The 16,292-nt window shown below is 52.6% G+C and overlaps 1 protein-coding gene across 1 annotated transcript; it reads left to right on the top strand.

Annotated features, from left to right (window-relative positions):
• Positions 1 to 315: 315 nt before the first annotated feature.
• Positions 316 to 15,510, top strand: LOC120387027 (POU domain, class 5, transcription factor 3-like). Its single transcript, XM_039507208.1, has 5 exons — positions 316 to 1,145; positions 6,010 to 6,124; positions 6,751 to 6,881; positions 12,458 to 12,622; positions 13,815 to 15,510. Exons 1-5 carry the CDS (start codon positions 567 to 569, stop codon positions 14,073 to 14,075), a joined length of 1,251 nt encoding a protein of 416 aa, XP_039363142.1. The 5' UTR covers positions 316 to 566; the 3' UTR covers positions 14,076 to 15,510.
• The last annotated feature ends 782 nt before the right edge of the window (positions 15,511 to 16,292 follow it).

A 16,292-nucleotide genomic window follows, 5' to 3' on the forward strand; every position in this document is an offset into this window, starting at 1 on the left:
CCACGTGCAAACGGCTTATTGCTCTGAATATCTAGGAGCGAACATTCCCCGGAGGGCTCCGGCCTTTTAAAACAGGATCCGAGCAGAATAATTCCCACCACCAATAAATTATGCAGTTGGTCGTTTTCATTTCCCTTCTGGATTGATGCCCTCACAAACCATGGGGAAGTTAGAGGTGGAGGGGGGGGGGGGGAATACACGGAGTCTGAAGCTATTTCTAATCAAGGTGGTTGCAAGATGCTCTTCCCCGCCCCCACCACACACAAAAGAATCAAGTTCATTTACAACCCATTGGTGTCAATTGTCTTAAAGGGGCCAATAGCTGAGCAGGGGCAATTAACAGCAGCCCAGGCCGGTGGCGGGGCGGGGGCAGGTCTCCCCTTGGCCGGCCTAGGAGCTCAGTCGGGTCCCTGCAGCATGGAGGGGCTTTGCCGTGGCCCGCTCGGCCCCGCCGCTGCCCGGCCCCTGCCCTGAGCCTGCCAAGATGCCGCGTGGGGGCGGCCTCCTGCCCCCCATGGCGCCCTAGGGCGCCGAGATCCGTGCAGCGCCGGGCAGCCGGGCCAGGCATGTTCAGCCAGGAGGGGCTGCCCGCCCCCGCCTTCAGCCTGGGGCCCGGGGGCCTGCAGGAGGCGAGCGGCCCGTTCGGCAAAGGCAGCTACAGCATCGCCCCCCAGCCGCCCTTCTTCCCCTTCCCGGCGGTGAAAGCGGAGTACGAGCCCCCCGAGCTGCCGGCGGGGGAGCCCGGCCAGGCCAAGGCCTGGTGCCCTTTCCCAGGCCCGGAGCCGGGCATGGCCGGGGGGCCCCCGGGCCCCCAGCTCCTGGAGAGCGGGCAGGCCCCGAAGGAAGAGCCCGGCCAGGAGAGGGGGCGCAGAGACGGGTCCCCGGAAGCCCAATGCGCCCTCCTGCCCGCGGGCGCCTACTACGCCCAGCCCTGGAACAGCCCTTTCTGGCCCGCCCTGGCTGGGCACAGCGCGGCGGCCCGCGGGCCCCTCCCCGGCCAGACCTGCCCCGGGGCCGGGCTGTGCCCCGGGGCCCGTCACCTCTACCCCAGCGACCCGCACCAGCCCCCCCGCGGCCTGGGCAGCAGCGGCAGCTCCAGCGGGGCGGCGAGCGAGGGCGGCCACTCCAGCGAGAGCGGGGACGAGGTAAGGACCGCGGCCCCCCAGCCCCGTCTCTGCTCGGCCCCGCGCGGGTAGCGCCCCTCGGGGCTCCCCGAGCCGGGGGCTGGCCCGGGATCGCTCCCCGCCCCCCCTTTCCGTTTGCATTTGCTCAAGGGATCCCCCCAATTCTCCGGCTCATGCTAAGGGGGAGGGGAGCGCCCCCATCTCCCTCTGATGCTTTTGGGGGTGACCTTGTCCCGCACATTCGCTGGCAGCCCGGCTGCTCTGCAGCTGCACATCTCCCCTGCCGCAGCCTCCTCGCAGAGCAGCTTCCTAGCGGGGTGGCTGGGAAGGGCAGGCAGGTTTCTCCACAGATCTGTCTCCAAGGGCCAGACAGGGTGTGGCTGAGGGCTTGCGTTCCCCGGAGGTGGGGCCCACAAACCAGGTGCCTTTGAAATACAGTGGGCCAGATCCCTGCCTGTTGTGTAAATCAGAGCCCCACCGAGTTGCACCTGTTAAAGATCCGACGTTGTGTGTAGACACACAGATCCGCTTTTAAAAAGCCCCGGGGTGCTTTCTCATGCTGGAGATTCTTTTATGCAGACTCAGCTGCAGTTTGACTTTCCCCCAGAATGAAGTGACCGTTGCTCTGTAATGCCAGGGCAGAGATTTAAACTTCTCTTTATGTCTCACTCCAAAGAATCATCGTTCAGGGGTCCCCACCTGTAACATGGGGAGCAAGAACCGAGCTCCTGTGGGAAGCGTTTTGAGATCTGATGGGAAGTGCTCTGTAAGAGCTGGGAGTTGGTCCAGAGGGACGGATGGTGTGAGCCAGCAGGGGTACGGGATTGTTTGACTGGGGGATTTAAAGAGCAGCTGAGAGGCCCAGGCCCAGGGACAGCAGGGAGAAGGGAAGGAGGGCAGATCCCATGGGATGAAAGCTCTTTGCATTGCAAGGGGGTTAAGTCATGACACTGTTGCGCTTTGTGTAGTGTAAATGAGGGTTCAGCTACATTCTCAAATCATGCTGGAGCTTCCCGACCTCTGCCTAGCCCCGTGGTTCTGAAGCTCCATCCATTGCTGCACATCACCAGTCTCTCTCTGCTTTTCTCTGTATTTTCCTTTCCATTTTTTATTCTTATTTTCCCATCTCTGCTTCTCCAGTTGTCAGCACCCCCACCCTCTGCCCCCAGGGGCCATTAGGATAACCTGGTCTGACCTCCTGCATAACTTATCCCGGGATGTCTGCAGGGAAGAGGTTACAGCAGTGGGCACCAGGGAGAGCAGGCCTGCCAGGCCCACCCAGACACGTGCCCAGCAGGGCTCGAGTCTAACCCCTTTAACCTAGCTAGCCTCATGGTTATGACCTCCCGCCCTCTTTCTTCCACTCTCCACCAGAGACCCAACCTTCCCTCTCCCCCTCAGCTCAGCCCGCTGAGGGCTTTGATGATTTTGTGTCTTCTCTGGGGCACCACCATCGTGACCGCAGCAGGTGGTTAAAAGTGGCCTGTGGTGCTTAACAGTTGGGTCATTGCATGCTGGGCTAGCTGGATGTTCTTCAGAGCTGCTGCTGTTCATGGCAAGGTGCAGCATATTACGGTGATGGGCTCACATGGTGGAAGGATGCCATCGCGAGTTCGCTAGGGGACAGCGTTACTCACCTTTGTCACCCCCCATCCTGCCCAGGTTCAGGAAGGAGGTTGAGTTCCTGCTTATGCAACAGTGGAGCACAATGGAGCTGTGCAGCAGCTGGGACCCCGATTGTGTCCCATTGGCGGTGGGGAGTGAGTTTTGCTCTCCACCACGGTTTACTGCATTGTGCGCATTTCCAGCAGGGGCATCCCCAGTTTGGAGAGGTTTCTCTTAGTGTGACTAAGCTGAGCGGCCCAGCTGCCCTAGGGCTGTGCTCTTTGGGATCCAGAGACCAGAACCAGCACTTTCTTCCCATGCTTCCAGGGGGGCCTCCCGTTCTTACTGCCATGTTTGTCCCTCATGTCCACCAGACACTGGCACCGGTCTGAGCAGCGGCTTTACCATGGGCTCCCTCTGCTGGCTGTTGCAGAACTAAAAATATTTGTCTCTGTATGATCCTCAGTGTGATAGCTCAGTTTTCTCTGGGGACAGCATATGCTTCTGTTACGCCTGTGCACTCAGCATGCAGCCCCTCGGATGCTGCTTTAAATATTTTCATCAGCTTGACAGTTATTAACATTTTTTTAAAATGGAATTTAAAAAATCCAGATATTTAGATTGTGCAGGCCAGCTCCCTCCAGATTATAATAATTTAAAAATTGGTCAAATTCCTAACTCACAAGTAGATTAAGCTAAATTAGTTTAAGCCAGAATTAAGCATGTGAATAGACTTAAGCATGTCCATGCTGCTGTTTGTACCACTTTAACTAAATCAATCAAAAAACCTGCTTTGAGTGGAAACTGGAGCAAACTGGTGTGTGTGGAGAAGCCCTGGGATGCCTTGGCAGATCCTCCAGAAGGGCCAGGAAAATCAGAATTGACACTCCTGATATTTCTAAGGGGAAAAACTCTTTTCTGGACTCTTTATGATGGACAAAAATTTTAAAGGGCACAGTCCTGGGTTTGGTTTGGTTTTTTGTTAACTGCTGATAGTATCAGCACCTTACTGGGCCCTCAGTTGGTGGGAGTGACTGTCTTTGCAAAAAACACCCACTGCTCAGAAAGACTATGAACTAATTAATTAAACCTGTTTCATAAACTGCCCCACAACAGTTCCAGGTGGAGAGAAGTGTGTGTGGTGTGTGGAGATGGCAGCTTTCTGCACAAACGTAGGGTGCTCCGAGTCTCCTCTTCTCCTGCCCTGGACCTTGTGTTGAGACTTACACCTGGGGGTGTAACAAGCCATCCTTCAGCTTGCCTAGCTTTTGTACCCCTCTGCACAGGTGGCAATGATGAGGCATGGTGCAGAAAACTCTGGGTGCTGGGTTGGTTGCAGCCCATTTCTCTTCCAGTGTGAACTCTTAGTGGCCTAGATGAGTTGTGCCCTTGTGTTTTGTTTTGTTTTTTTAAAAGGAGGTTTGATCCTTTTTTGCTTTGTTGGGCAGTTGGGCCCAGATCTTCAAAGCTATTCAGGCTCCTAAATACCCCTAGAATTAGGAACCCGAATACCACTGAGGATCTGAGCCTTCTTGTTCGCATTGAGAGGAAGTTGACAGCTGACAGTGGCTGAATCCAGACCAGCTGGCCACTGTCCCTCAGCTGGTGAGATGGTCTCAAACATAACACACCCTGGCACCTGCTGCTGGTGGAGAGTATTGCTTGGAGCCCTCTGCAGGAGCAGGTCTTAGACTTGGAGCACAGATCAATGTGTTCTCGCTGCTGGCTTCCTTGGGGAAGAGAAGACCCAGCAGCCAGGTACTTCCCAACCATCACAGAAGGGAAGGGAACATATGTGGCCGGTGTACATGGGCATCGCTCAGTGGACCCTTGCCTACAGGAGACGGGGATCTGACCTTGCCAGTTAGTGTCAGTGATGTTAATGAACTGGGAAGATGAACTCACTTGGCAACGTTACTGCGAACTTACTTTATACAGACAGGCCAAAATGTTTAGGCCCACAAAATCCGAAAGGTGGGATTTTCAACAGCCTGGGAGTGACTTAGGAGCACAAGTCCTATTGACAGCTCGCTGCAAACCTGAGGGGGGAGGGTAGCCTGGTTAAAGCATTGTGGCTTTCTTGAGTTGTGGAAGTGCAGTGTGCCAGCAGGCAGTGCTGGCTGCTATTTGCAGTTGTGTGGGGGAGTTTGTGGTGTTCTCACCGGGAAGCTGAGTGAGGCCCTGGATGACTACTACTTCTTTTTTTTTTTTAAACACAGCCTGGCTGAGAGTTTCAAGGCTGAAACTTCATAGTAGAAAAGAAAAACTCCATGTAAAATTTGCAACTCTACTAACAATTAGGAAACCCATTAAACAAGAACAAACCAACCACTTTAGCTGTTTAAGACTCTAAAATAAGAAGGGAGTAAAGAACTAGCAAGACAGTACGAGAGAGGCAACAGCTGTACTTGAGAGATCTGATTTAAATTAAAAAAAAAACAAAAAACATTTTGTGTTTATTTTTTTTGTCATGATTTTTACCCACCCTCTCTTGGGCAGGGCAAGACCCTCCGCCGACCCTTTGGAAAACGGGGATGGTTCTGTCCTGCCTCCCTGCAGGGCAGGGCAGGCTCTTGTGCAGCGAGCACTCAAGTACTGTGGTGACAGGGCCATCTCTGGGCTTGGGTAGAATTTCTCATCCCTGCCACAAACTGACCCTCGAAACGTATCCTGGCTGGGGGGATGTGAGGGAGGGATATTGCAGGGCATCAACACGCCAGCTGTAGCGCTTTCATTTAAAAAAGTTACTGACCTTCCCAAGCTTCCCTTACCAGCTCAGCTAATACCACCCCCCCCCCCCCCCCGCTATTCCAGCCCTGAGTCTCGCCAGCCGGACATCACCCCGGTGGGTGGGAGGTTGGGGCTGAGCTGTTGCCCGCTGCAGCGGGCAGTCGGGCCGGGGGAGTCTGAGGGACAGTGTAGGCAGACAAGCCAGAGAGCAGCTTGAGGGAAAAGCCCGTTTCTCGGATCCCAGCAGAGCTCTTGGTTCAGTGTCAGGTGAAAGCGATTCCTTCTGGGATTGTTTGCCACCCCCGCCGCTGCAGGATGCTGGCTTGTCCCTGCAAACAACTGACGGCTTCACCGAGCCTGTTCACGCTCCTCTCCCCTGCCATGAAAGCCGCAGTGGAGCCTGATTGCAGCGGTAGACCTGGGATCCATCTCTCTAGGCCTTGGATTTGCATCCATCCCTGAAGCACCTGAGTGAATCCACCTCTCTCCTTGCCAGCCCCCCACGGGCTCCTTTATCCCCTCTGAGAAACATTTTTGCTTCTTTTGCCAGGACACTACTCCCACCTCGGAGGAGCTGGAGCAGTTTGCCAAAGACCTCAAGCACAAACGCATCACCCTGGGGTTCACCCAGGCTGACGTGGGGATGGCTCTGGGGACTCTGTATGGTGAGCGTTTCACTCCCCCCCCCATCCCCAGCCCATCTGGTGCCTCTGGGGGTGTCCCTTGGTGCAGAAGGTGAGAGACGGGGTGGGGGGAGGGCCAGCCCCTGGATCCCCACTGGTGCTGTGTAGCTCTTTCCCCCGTTGGATGTTCACAGCAGTTGGAAGGGTTTTTGAGGCTCGTTGCCGTGAGCCTGTGTGAACACCGTGGGGATTCCAGGGGGAGCCCCGACATGATGCTGCCCCTGCTGCTGCCTTGAGGGAGGGGCTCACGACAAGAGTTGGAGATCCTGGGGGGAAAGCAAAATTCTGTGGGGCAGAGTGGACTCCTAGATCCAGCTGTCTGGGGCGGGGGGAGGGACTCAAGCACCCCCAGTGCCCCATGAGTCCTCGCTTATGGGGAGAAGGGACAGAAGATGCTCCTCCTCCCCCCAGATAGCAGGTGAAGGGAGCAGACAACCATGGGGTGTGCAATGTTGAGGGGAGGGTGTCTCCCATGCGTGGATGCAGCCCCCAGAGTCGTGGATGTCGTGGGAGGTTTCTTTCCTCTCTGGCTGGTGCCCTGGGGGTATAGGAGAAGGAGTCTGGCAGCCCCAGGCCTGCAGTGAACGGTGCTGCTCTCTCCCTCCCAGGGAAGATGTTTAGCCAGACGACAATCTGCCGCTTCGAAGCCCTGCAGCTGAGCTTCAAGAACATGTGCAAGCTGAAGCCGCTGCTGCAGCGCTGGCTCAACGAGGTCGAGAACAGCGACAGCCTGCAAGAGGTAAGTGGGGATGGGGCGGGTCAGACCAGGGCTTGGCTCAGCCCAATGGCCAGGACTAGCTGCTTCTGAGCCCTTAATGGGCAGCTATTGAAGTAACCTAGTCACTGGGCAAGTTCCTTCCTGACCCCGGTCAGTCAGAGCTTGGTCCATGTCAGGAGGGCTCGTATCCCTTCTGCACGTGTTTTGTCCTTTCTGCTGTGACTGTGGGGAATGAGAACGTCCGAGGCCTCTCGAGAATCCTGCTCAGCCCTTGGCTTTGCTGATACCTTGGGGCAGTGAGTTCGATCAGGTTAGTTATGCACTGTGGGTGGGTGGAGGGCAGGCGGGCGGGGGACAGTATTTCCTCTTGCTGGTTTAAATGTGCCGTCTTTCAGTTGCATTGACTCACCCCTTGCTCGTGTGTTACGAGGGAGGGTGGATAGAAATGCCTGATCTACCTTCTCTTTTCCTTTCGTTATTCTGCTTCCCCCCGTCACGTCTCCTCTTGCTAGCTGCCTTTCTAAGCCAATGTCCAAGGATGAGACTCTCACCCCGACCGGCCCCTGTCCTGCACATACAAGGTCAGGGCTGTGTGAAGAGGCTCTAACCGCACTGGTTTTAGCTGGGAGATGATTCCTCTGACACAGGCACTGTTGGAGACCCGGGACTCCGTTGCAAGCCCTGGTGTAGGAGTGGGTACCAGGGGCAAAGCTGTGTGAGAGTCTGGGCACCCGCTGCAGCCCCCAGGGTAGCAGCTGATTGCAAGCAGAGATTGCAGAGTTTTGTTAGCAGCTCAGTCCCTTTGTTCTTGCATTCAAATTTCTTGGGGTGATGTCGCCGAGGCCTCCTGATATTTTGCTCTTTATCAGTTTTGTTCCAGCAGCTCCTCTTTCAACGCCTTGATCCTTGACCTGAGACGGCAGCTCAGGGTCAGGATCTCCTTGACATCCTCTGAGGCAAAGAAATTGTAACTTCTCCGCAACCGTCTTCTCTTTCTTAATTGCTTCCTTTACTTCCTGGTTAATCCAACAGACCCACGGATTCTGCGGATTCTCTTGCAGATGTCTTGCTCTGATGTGCCTGGAGAATGGCTCCTCAAATTGCACTTTCTCTCTTCTTCGCCCCATCCGGTGTGGAAGGGCCTGGCGTTAGGGTATTGGTAGGGCTGCAGTTTTGTCACAGCATTTTTTTTTTTTTAATCCAATCACTGAGCAGTCCTGGTCAATTTAGTTAAAGTCACGGCTTCAGGAGGCAGTGATTGTAAAGCCACTTGAAGTGGGAGGGTGTGACGTGGTGGGGGAGGTTAGGTCCTGCCCCTGGGGGTGGGAGGCCTGGGGGTGGTGATTGGGGGGGGGGGAGTGTTGCAGAGCAAGCCCACCCAGCACTGACCTCACAATGGCGGCTCCTGTCCTGTGGAGCTGGCCTGGCTCCTTGCTCTGGCCTGTGGGCATGGCCCTCTCCCTGTGACACCCAGCCTTGCCCCCTTCTTGGCCATGGCACCGCCAGATCATCTGCCCTGAGCTGTGGTGGTAAAAGTGCCTGGGCCCTGGCCTGGGTGGTCCCCTCAGCCTATGAAATCCCAGATGCAAAAAAGCCATGGAAAAATCATGGTATCAGTGGCATTTTTACCTCCGTGACAAACCTGCAGCCCTAGCCATTGGCTATCGACAGGCCAGTGGGCTGGCCTGCTTCCCAGTGAGCTGCGACTACACCAGAGTAAGGAGGCCTTGAGCTGACTTTTAGCAGGGAAGGTTCCTTTTGGGAAGGGAGCAGGGTAAGTGGGGACTTCCAGTATCTAGCAACAGCTAATAACCCTTGCAGCTGGAATCTCTCCATCACTGTCCCAACCCCAACCTGCCCGTGCTCCCGGGCCCTGCTCGTTGGCCCGGCTTCAGAGAGACCTTTGCCATTTGCATTAGCGGAGTAGCAGTATCTTGCATTGGGCCGCTCCAATAGTGGGGCAGATGTACTTGTAAATAAACAATTAGCCGATTGACCAAACTATCACGTGATGGAGAGTGTCCAACCACGTGGTGGTAGAAGAGTGGGAAGAACTTATGATTATTGTTTGATGGGAAAATATACTAAGATTCCCAACAAATATAATTTGCAACAGATTCTTCAACGGGCTCTGATCCTGGAGCAGCCAGACATCGCAATAGCCTTCAACAAGGCAATCGTGGTAATTTTCTGCTGTCATGGGTGGATCAGGAGAGAGGCTCCCATGTTCTTAAATGTTATAGCCATAGCCAGTGGAGTGAGACTGGTTGGATTCCCATGGCACGAGGGCCTGGGGCTGAATCCGAGACCATAGTGTATATCTGGGGAAAACAACTCTTTGTTGAGCAGTCGCACTCTTCAGCTCCTTGCCTAGGAAGAGTTTGTGCTGACAGCTATTCGTGGGGCTCCGATGTAACTGCTCAGCTGATATGGGGTATAAATACAGGGAAACCTTCTTGCAGGCCAATGGGTTTTTCCACGCACACATTTCACTGACTGCAAAGGTTCCTTACTGAAGGAGGTGGGTATCTGGCAGAAGGTCCCTGCCCCTGGAGCCTCTCCCACACTCTGCAGTTGCCAGAGGCAGAGTGAGATTGGCAGGATGGGTCAGACTATTGGAAGATCATGGGTGAAATCCAGTTGCTGAGAACTCCCAGCACACTTTTGCGGCTGTTACTACATATGCTAATATGATTGGGGCAGCAGTTTGTGAGTCAAAGGGAGTTCAACCCCCAAACACTTTGTGAAAATATTAAAAGGATTTCATTAAAATATTTCTATTAACATTAAGGTTTTATACTTTTAAAAATAGATACAAACCCAATCAACTGGTGTACATTTATACACACTTTATAAAGGGCTAATAAATGATTTAAGCACGCTACAGACATGAATACTATATGTTGTAGGTGGTTATATAAAAGGACCTGGTTGAAAACCACATTTCCGCTCCCCGTAAAGATAGAATGAAAAATTAAATTCTGAAACCAAATACAATTTTCAATTCAAACTGAAATGTTTGTTTCTGAAAACCTGCCAAATGTTCAAAATGTCAGAGTCTGAGGGGCTGGCTCCCCACTTTTTTGCCTCTGGACTTGATAGAATTGATATTATAGGTTTTCCTTCACTTTCTCCTGTTTTTTTTTTTTTTTTTTCTGTTCCTTTTTCCACTCTAACCTTTGAAAATGTCTCTGCCTTTGGAAAAGTTGCAAAGTAGGAAAAGGGAAGAGAGGAAAAAGTGGGGAACACCTTCCATCCTATTGCATTCAATAGCAAAAAAAGAACATAGGAAAACTCCCGGTCTGAAATGGGAACTTAGTTTGAAAACTAAAATCAAAAGTTCAATTTGAAATGAAACAAAACGTCTTTCATTTTGCAATTTCCCATCACATGGAAAATGTTTTCAACTTTTTTTTTTTGCAAACCCCCTGGTCCCCCCAAAAAGAAGGAAAAAATGGTTTTGATGACTCCCTCCATTTATTTATTCATTAGTACCAAAAAAACACTTTTTTTGGTTGAAAATGTTGACCGGCTCTAGTTATGAGTTTCAGAGGAAGACATTAGAAGCAATCATTACACTCTTGACACTCGATTGACCTTTTTATTAAGACATCTACTAGTCATTAACTTTTTAGAATCTATTCACATACACTACAGTATACAATTTAGTTTTTTTTGAATGTACACATTCCCTGAAAATGTTTGCAACCCTCAGAGTGTGTGAAACTGATTAATTATCTGAGCTGCATAAAATACCCAAAAATAAACTCTGTAAGCAATTTGGGGTGGGGACTGTCTTCATTAGTGCAAATGGTGGGCATTCGGAAATCATGGGACTATCTTAAAGTTCACAAGACTTTTAAAATAACACCTGGGGAGTCCTTTTTATTCACTTCCTGGCTTTTGAGCCTTTAGGGGGCTTCCCCCCTATTTTTTGTCTTCAGCTAGGAGGGCTCGAAACTTCCTAAAAAGGAGGGTTGGGGGGAAAGAGAGAGCTGAGAATCAAGTGTATTCATATAAACTCGAGGTGCTGGCTCTCAAACCTCGCTGGGGCTCAGGATCAAATCCCCAGTGTTGGCCACACTCTAGTCATTGTATGGGCAGGAAGGAATGTTCTAATCCCGTAAACAAGCAGCATGAATGGAGTAAAGGGCCTGATCCTGTGAGCCCTGCAGGATTGGGCCCCAAACTCCGGCTAAGAGAGATTTGCGTGTCACTCATCTAGGATAACAGGAGATTCAGGGGATTTTTTAAAAAATTACTTTAACATGATTGTGTCCTATCAAATTGATTTTTTTTTTCCGTTTTGGTTTTTAACTGAGACGTGCCTGCATCTATTTTCCCCATCCATCATTGCTAAATCCCCCAAAGGCCTTGCCTCTTACCAGGGAACTCCCTGGGTTTTCATTGCACCATAATTGATGGATTATGATGGGCTTTTGCTATCGAGTTGGTTTCTGAGGATGTTTTCTCACTGTGCGAATGAACTAAACTAGTTTGGTCAAAAAGAAAAGTGGAGAAACCGAAATGTCGTCACGTGCAACCATATGGCTCAGCAGCAGCATTTGAAGCCAAGCTCTTCCAGTTCCCCAACACAGACTTCTACCATTTGAACTAAAGAAGCATCTGTTAGCCATCAAATGCAGCAGCCGCTCACGGGGATGTGACACTCACTCTGCCAGTGGGTTACACCAGTATTTGCTAGGCATCAGTAGAACAGTGGAAATCCTGAAGTTTAGTCCTGCAGTTTTGTGGTTAGAGTACGAGAAAAGGGTGTTGAGCTTCCTGGGTTCTATTCATGGCTTTAGGAGGGTTGATAAAGCAGTGATTGGAGAGCGGCTAGTCAAGCACATAGATCTGATAACGTTCTTTCTGCAAAGCAGGATGGCTGAGTCTTGGATCTGTTGTATTAAGGTACATCTACACAGCAAAAATAACCCAGCAACAGCGAGTCTCAGAGCTGGTTTTACACAGAGCCTCCTCCGCAGGTTTTAGAACCTGAGCTGGGACATCCACACTGCTATTTATTAGCATTGAAGAGTGATCCTGAGTCAGTAGACCCAGGCTGTGAGACTTGCTGCCGTGTTTTTTTGTTTTGTTTTTTTTGGCAGTGTAGACGTACCTTTTAAGGACCTGGGTTCTGTTCCCAGCTGTCCATGATGTGACTTCATGTTCCCTTAAATTTTGTAAAACAGGTGGAAAGATGCAGTTGTGTGGACTGCAGTGAAAACCACAACAAATCAAAATGAATGAAGAAAAATGTTATGCCAAATGGGTGTCCCCCTTTACTTTGCTTTTTCTTTTTCTAAACATTGCTCTGTCCAGCCATTAAACAAACTTCAGCCCAGTGGGTGTTTGGGGAGGACTCACAGATCAGCTGGCATTTTCCCTCCAATCAGCCCTGCCTCTAGTAGCTTGGTGGGGGTGGTTTTCACTGATTTGCAGCACGTTGAATTGGCATCTCTCAGCCCTGGCCCTACCCTCTCCCAGCCAGGTACGTGTGCCCCGAGGAGCTGGGAACACTGTGGCTCCCCAGGGACGACCTGTAACCAAGTGCCATGGTTTTTGCGGGTTTGTGTCTTTCTCTTGCTTTCCAGCTGTGCAATGCAGAGCAAGTGCTGGCCCAGGCCCGGAAGAGGAAGCGCAGGACCAGCATCGAGAACAACGTCAAGGGCACGCTAGAGAGCTTCTTCCGCAAGTGCGTGAAGCCGAGCCCCCAGCAGATCTCGCAGATCGCCGAGGATCTCAACCTGGACAAAGACGTAGGTTTAGTGGGCGCTCCCCAGCGGTGGGGAGAATGGCACGTTCCGAAGTCGGGTCCTTAGGAATGACTCTAACGCCCCCCCTTGTGGGGCACCTCTAAAGGCCAATTTAGGGCTGATGGAAATTTTTTCATCAAAACTATTTTTTAAGCAGAAAATTGGGTTTGTGACTAAACCAAATTATTCACAAAACAAGTCTGTTTTCTACAGGTGGTTTTCCCTTCAAAAATCCAGCAATTTCATTTTGGAAATGCTACCGTGGTGCCTCATGGGAGCTGTAGTTCAGTTGCCTCATGTCCCTGTTCTCTCTGACCTGGGTTTCCCAGCCAGACTACATCTCCCATGATGCACCATGGCTATGGAGGCCCATGAGGCACCACCTCCCGCTTCAAGAGTGAAGGCTGTGGTGCACAGTGGGTGATGTAGTCCAACCAGGGAGCCCAGCCTAAAGAGGAGAATGGGGGGCCTCTGGCACCCCAACTGCAATTCCCATTAGGTAGGCAGCTGACATTTTCTGGTATTAGAATTTCTGCCAAAAAAAATCTAAATTTTCCATTGAAAATTTAGACTTTTCTTTGTTTTGTTTTTCACCTAAATTTTCCACAGTGTCCCCACTCCCACTTTACTGTCCAGATCTAATCCAGACCTTCGCTCTGGAGGTGAACGGCTAGTGCAGGGGTGGCCACACTCCCACTCAGAGGATCTAGCACAAAGCAATACAGCAGTAGGAGCGTGTTAGCACCAACTGCCCACCCACGTCACTGCCCTCCCCGTGCTGGTCTGATTCATGGATGCAATGAGAGTGCACGTGGGCTCCTTTGGTAGCCAGATTGCTGCCAAATCAGGGGGCTCCCAGTAGGTGGGATTAGACCCCAGACTGCCTCAGTTAGTGGGTGCACCTGGTGAAGGAACGTCGCCCTGTTGCCTCATTCATGGTAGGGACCCTCCGGGTGCCATGGGCTCTGCAGAGCCCGTCCCTCCGCCTGGCTGACCAAAGCGCCTGTAGGGCCTTGTGGGGGTGGAAAGAGGCAGAAAACATCCCACTGGAAAAGAGCTTGAAGCTCCCAAATTGCCTGGCTGCTTTGCTCCTTGCTAGAGGCGGAGCTGAGGGGGGCTCCGCCCCCGAGGGAGAGGTTTTAACCAGCTGGGCTGATCCATCCCCCCATTTGTGCCTTCTCCCATCTCCGCCTAGGTGGTGCGAGTCTGGTTCTGCAACCGGCGTCAAAAGGGCAAGCGGCTGCTGCTGCCCTTCGGCGATGAGAACGAGGGAGCCACGTACGACATGAACCTGGCCCTGGCACACCCAGCCCTGCCCGCCGCAGTGAGCTCCCAAGCCTACGCCCCGGCCCCCCTGGCCTCGCCCCCTCCCATCTACATGCCGGCTTTCCACAAGGGCGAGATCTTCCCTCAAGCTTTGCAGCCGGCGGTCTCCATGGGGAGCAGTGGCAACTGAATCTGGGGGCCGGGGGCTCCCTGGGAGCTGGACGGAGGTGGCTCCTTGGCGGTGCTGCTTGGCTGGCTCCCCGGAGAGAAAAGCACCCCAGAGATCCTGCGGCTGCTCCCCAGACGCCTGACTCGGGAGGGTTGGGGGGGTTCACTGTCTTTGTTTATTTGCTTTTTTGTGAGGGGGAGGGGCAGCAAACCAGGCAGAGCGAGCGGCTCACCCTGCGCTCTGCAGTGAGTCCCCGTCCTTCCCACCGATCTGAATCGCTCCTGCTGTGAGGAGCCTGCTCCCCCCTCCTCGAGTTGATCTACCTATCCTGCCCTTCCCCCCCGGGGGGCAGAGCCTCGTCGCTCATTTGCAAACGATGTTTTATCTATTGTTAGTTTGGAGAAGGAAAAAAAAAAGCCCTTTTTAGCCATTTCTAGTTTTTAAATGATCCCGTCTCTGTCTCTCTCTGTTGCACGCAGCCGGGCTGTGCGAGCCCTGGGGTCCGTCACTCCCAAGGCCTCTTTGTCCCAGGCAGCCGTAAACCTGGGAGTTTCCAAGGAGCCTAAGAGAGTTAGTGCCCATTGTGTGCCAGTGAGAGCTGGGCCCTTGTGTCTCCTTGGCAAATGCCAGCCTGTGGCTCAGCCTTGCTCCCTGGGCCCGTAGACACACCTTGAACGGTCCCAGCTCTGTCTCAACCAGTCGGCATTTTCCAAGGAGAAAATGTTTCACTGAACAATGCCAGACCCATGTGTACTTAATGTGCCTTCCCCGCCTGGCTCTAGAGCGCAAATGCTTCAGCTGCCTTGTCTCCTACCAACCCTGCCCCTTCAGGAGCCCCAGCCCTGACAAGTGTCCATAGGGCATAGGAGGCTCTTCAGTTACCCTTGGGAAGCCCTGGTGGATGGGTTACCCTGCTGGAGCCCTGCTGAGGCCTGTAACGGCTTAGGGCCCCCCGTGTTTCCCAACTGCCGGTGAGAGTAGCCTCCTCTCTCCCCTAAGGTCTCAACTCTGCACTTCAGGGCTTTGGCTCTCTGCCTGGAAGCTTTCATTGTTGGCTCCCTGCACCCTGCTCGCTCGGAGAAGTGGTGTCATGGGTGGAAAGGGATAGAAGTGCTTCTCCCAGCCCCGGCTCTGTGAGGCTCTGATTCCACCCGCACACCAGCAGAGTGACCTACCAAGCACAGCGGACCCCCCGCCCCGTAGAACTGCAGCCTGGTAAGGGGGGCTCAGCGAGAAAACATTGCGCATTGTAACAAGAACAAACCATTTTCGAGAGCCTCTTATTTTGTACCCGGCACTGCACGTTGGGTAGAGCCGTACAGATCCTCCTTTCCGTAGAGCGCTCTTGGAGCGCAGCGTGAATGCGTGCTGGGGTCGAACAGGCATGAGAAAGAGGGTGGGACTCTGCAAGCTCCACCCCCAACCAATCTCCACTCCCCTCAGACACCAAAATGGAGCTCCCTGCTCAGACGATGGCACCGATGGTCTGGCTATGACCATGTATGTTCACTGGGCTGGACAGGGTTCATATCTGCTGCTAGGCTCCTCCGCTTGGGTCTCTCCTGGGGTGCCCATGCTTTGCCGGGCAGCTTGCCTCTTGGCTGGCAATAAATATAAGCAGTCAAGAACATAAGGACGGTCATATTGGGGCAGACCAACAGTCCATCTAGCCCAGTATCCTGGCTTCCGACACTGGCCAATGCCAGGTGCTTCACAGGGAATGAATAGAAAAGGGCAATTATCAAGTGATCCATCCCACCATCCAGTCCCAACATCTGTCAGTCAAAAGCTTAGGGACACCGAGAGCGTGGGGTTGCATCTCTGACTTTCTTGGCTAATAGCCATTGATGGACTTATCCTCCATCAACTTATCTAGTTGTTTTTTTGAACCCTGTTATAGTCTTGGTCTTCGCAACATCCCCCGGCAATGAGGTCCACAGGTTGACTGTGTTGTGTGAAGAAATACTTCCTTTTGCTTGTTGTAAACCTGGTGACCCCTGGTACTTGTGTTATGTGACTTCCTTGTTCACTTTCTCCACACCATGAATTTTATAGACCTCTATCTTATCCCCCCCTTAGTCGTCTCTTTTCCAAGCTGAATAGTCCCAGTCTTATTAATCTCTCTTCATCGGGAAGCTGCTCCATACGGTGCTCAATCATTTTTGTTGCCCTTCTCTGTACCTTTTGCATTTCTGACTTATCTTTTTTGTGATGGGGCAACCAGAACCATTCAAGGTG

Source organism: Mauremys reevesii, linkage group 19 (genome assembly GCF_016161935.1).
Source record: "Mauremys reevesii isolate NIE-2019 linkage group 19, ASM1616193v1, whole genome shotgun sequence".
NCBI classification, from domain to species: Eukaryota; Metazoa; Chordata; order Testudines; family Geoemydidae; genus Mauremys; species Mauremys reevesii.

Excerpts from the sequence above, each read along its gene's own strand:
- LOC120387027 (XM_039507208.1), top strand. The coding sequence starts at position 567 with ATGTTCAGCCAGGAGGGGCTGCCCGCCCCCGCCTTCAGCCTGGGGCCC. Across the intron at positions 6,125-6,750 it reads GGCTCTGGGGACTCTGTATG|GGAAGATGTTTAGCCAGACG; the intron begins GTGAGCGTTTCA and ends TCTCCCTCCCAG. Across the intron at positions 6,882-12,457 it reads ACAGCGACAGCCTGCAAGAG|CTGTGCAATGCAGAGCAAGT; the intron begins GTAAGTGGGGAT and ends CTTGCTTTCCAG.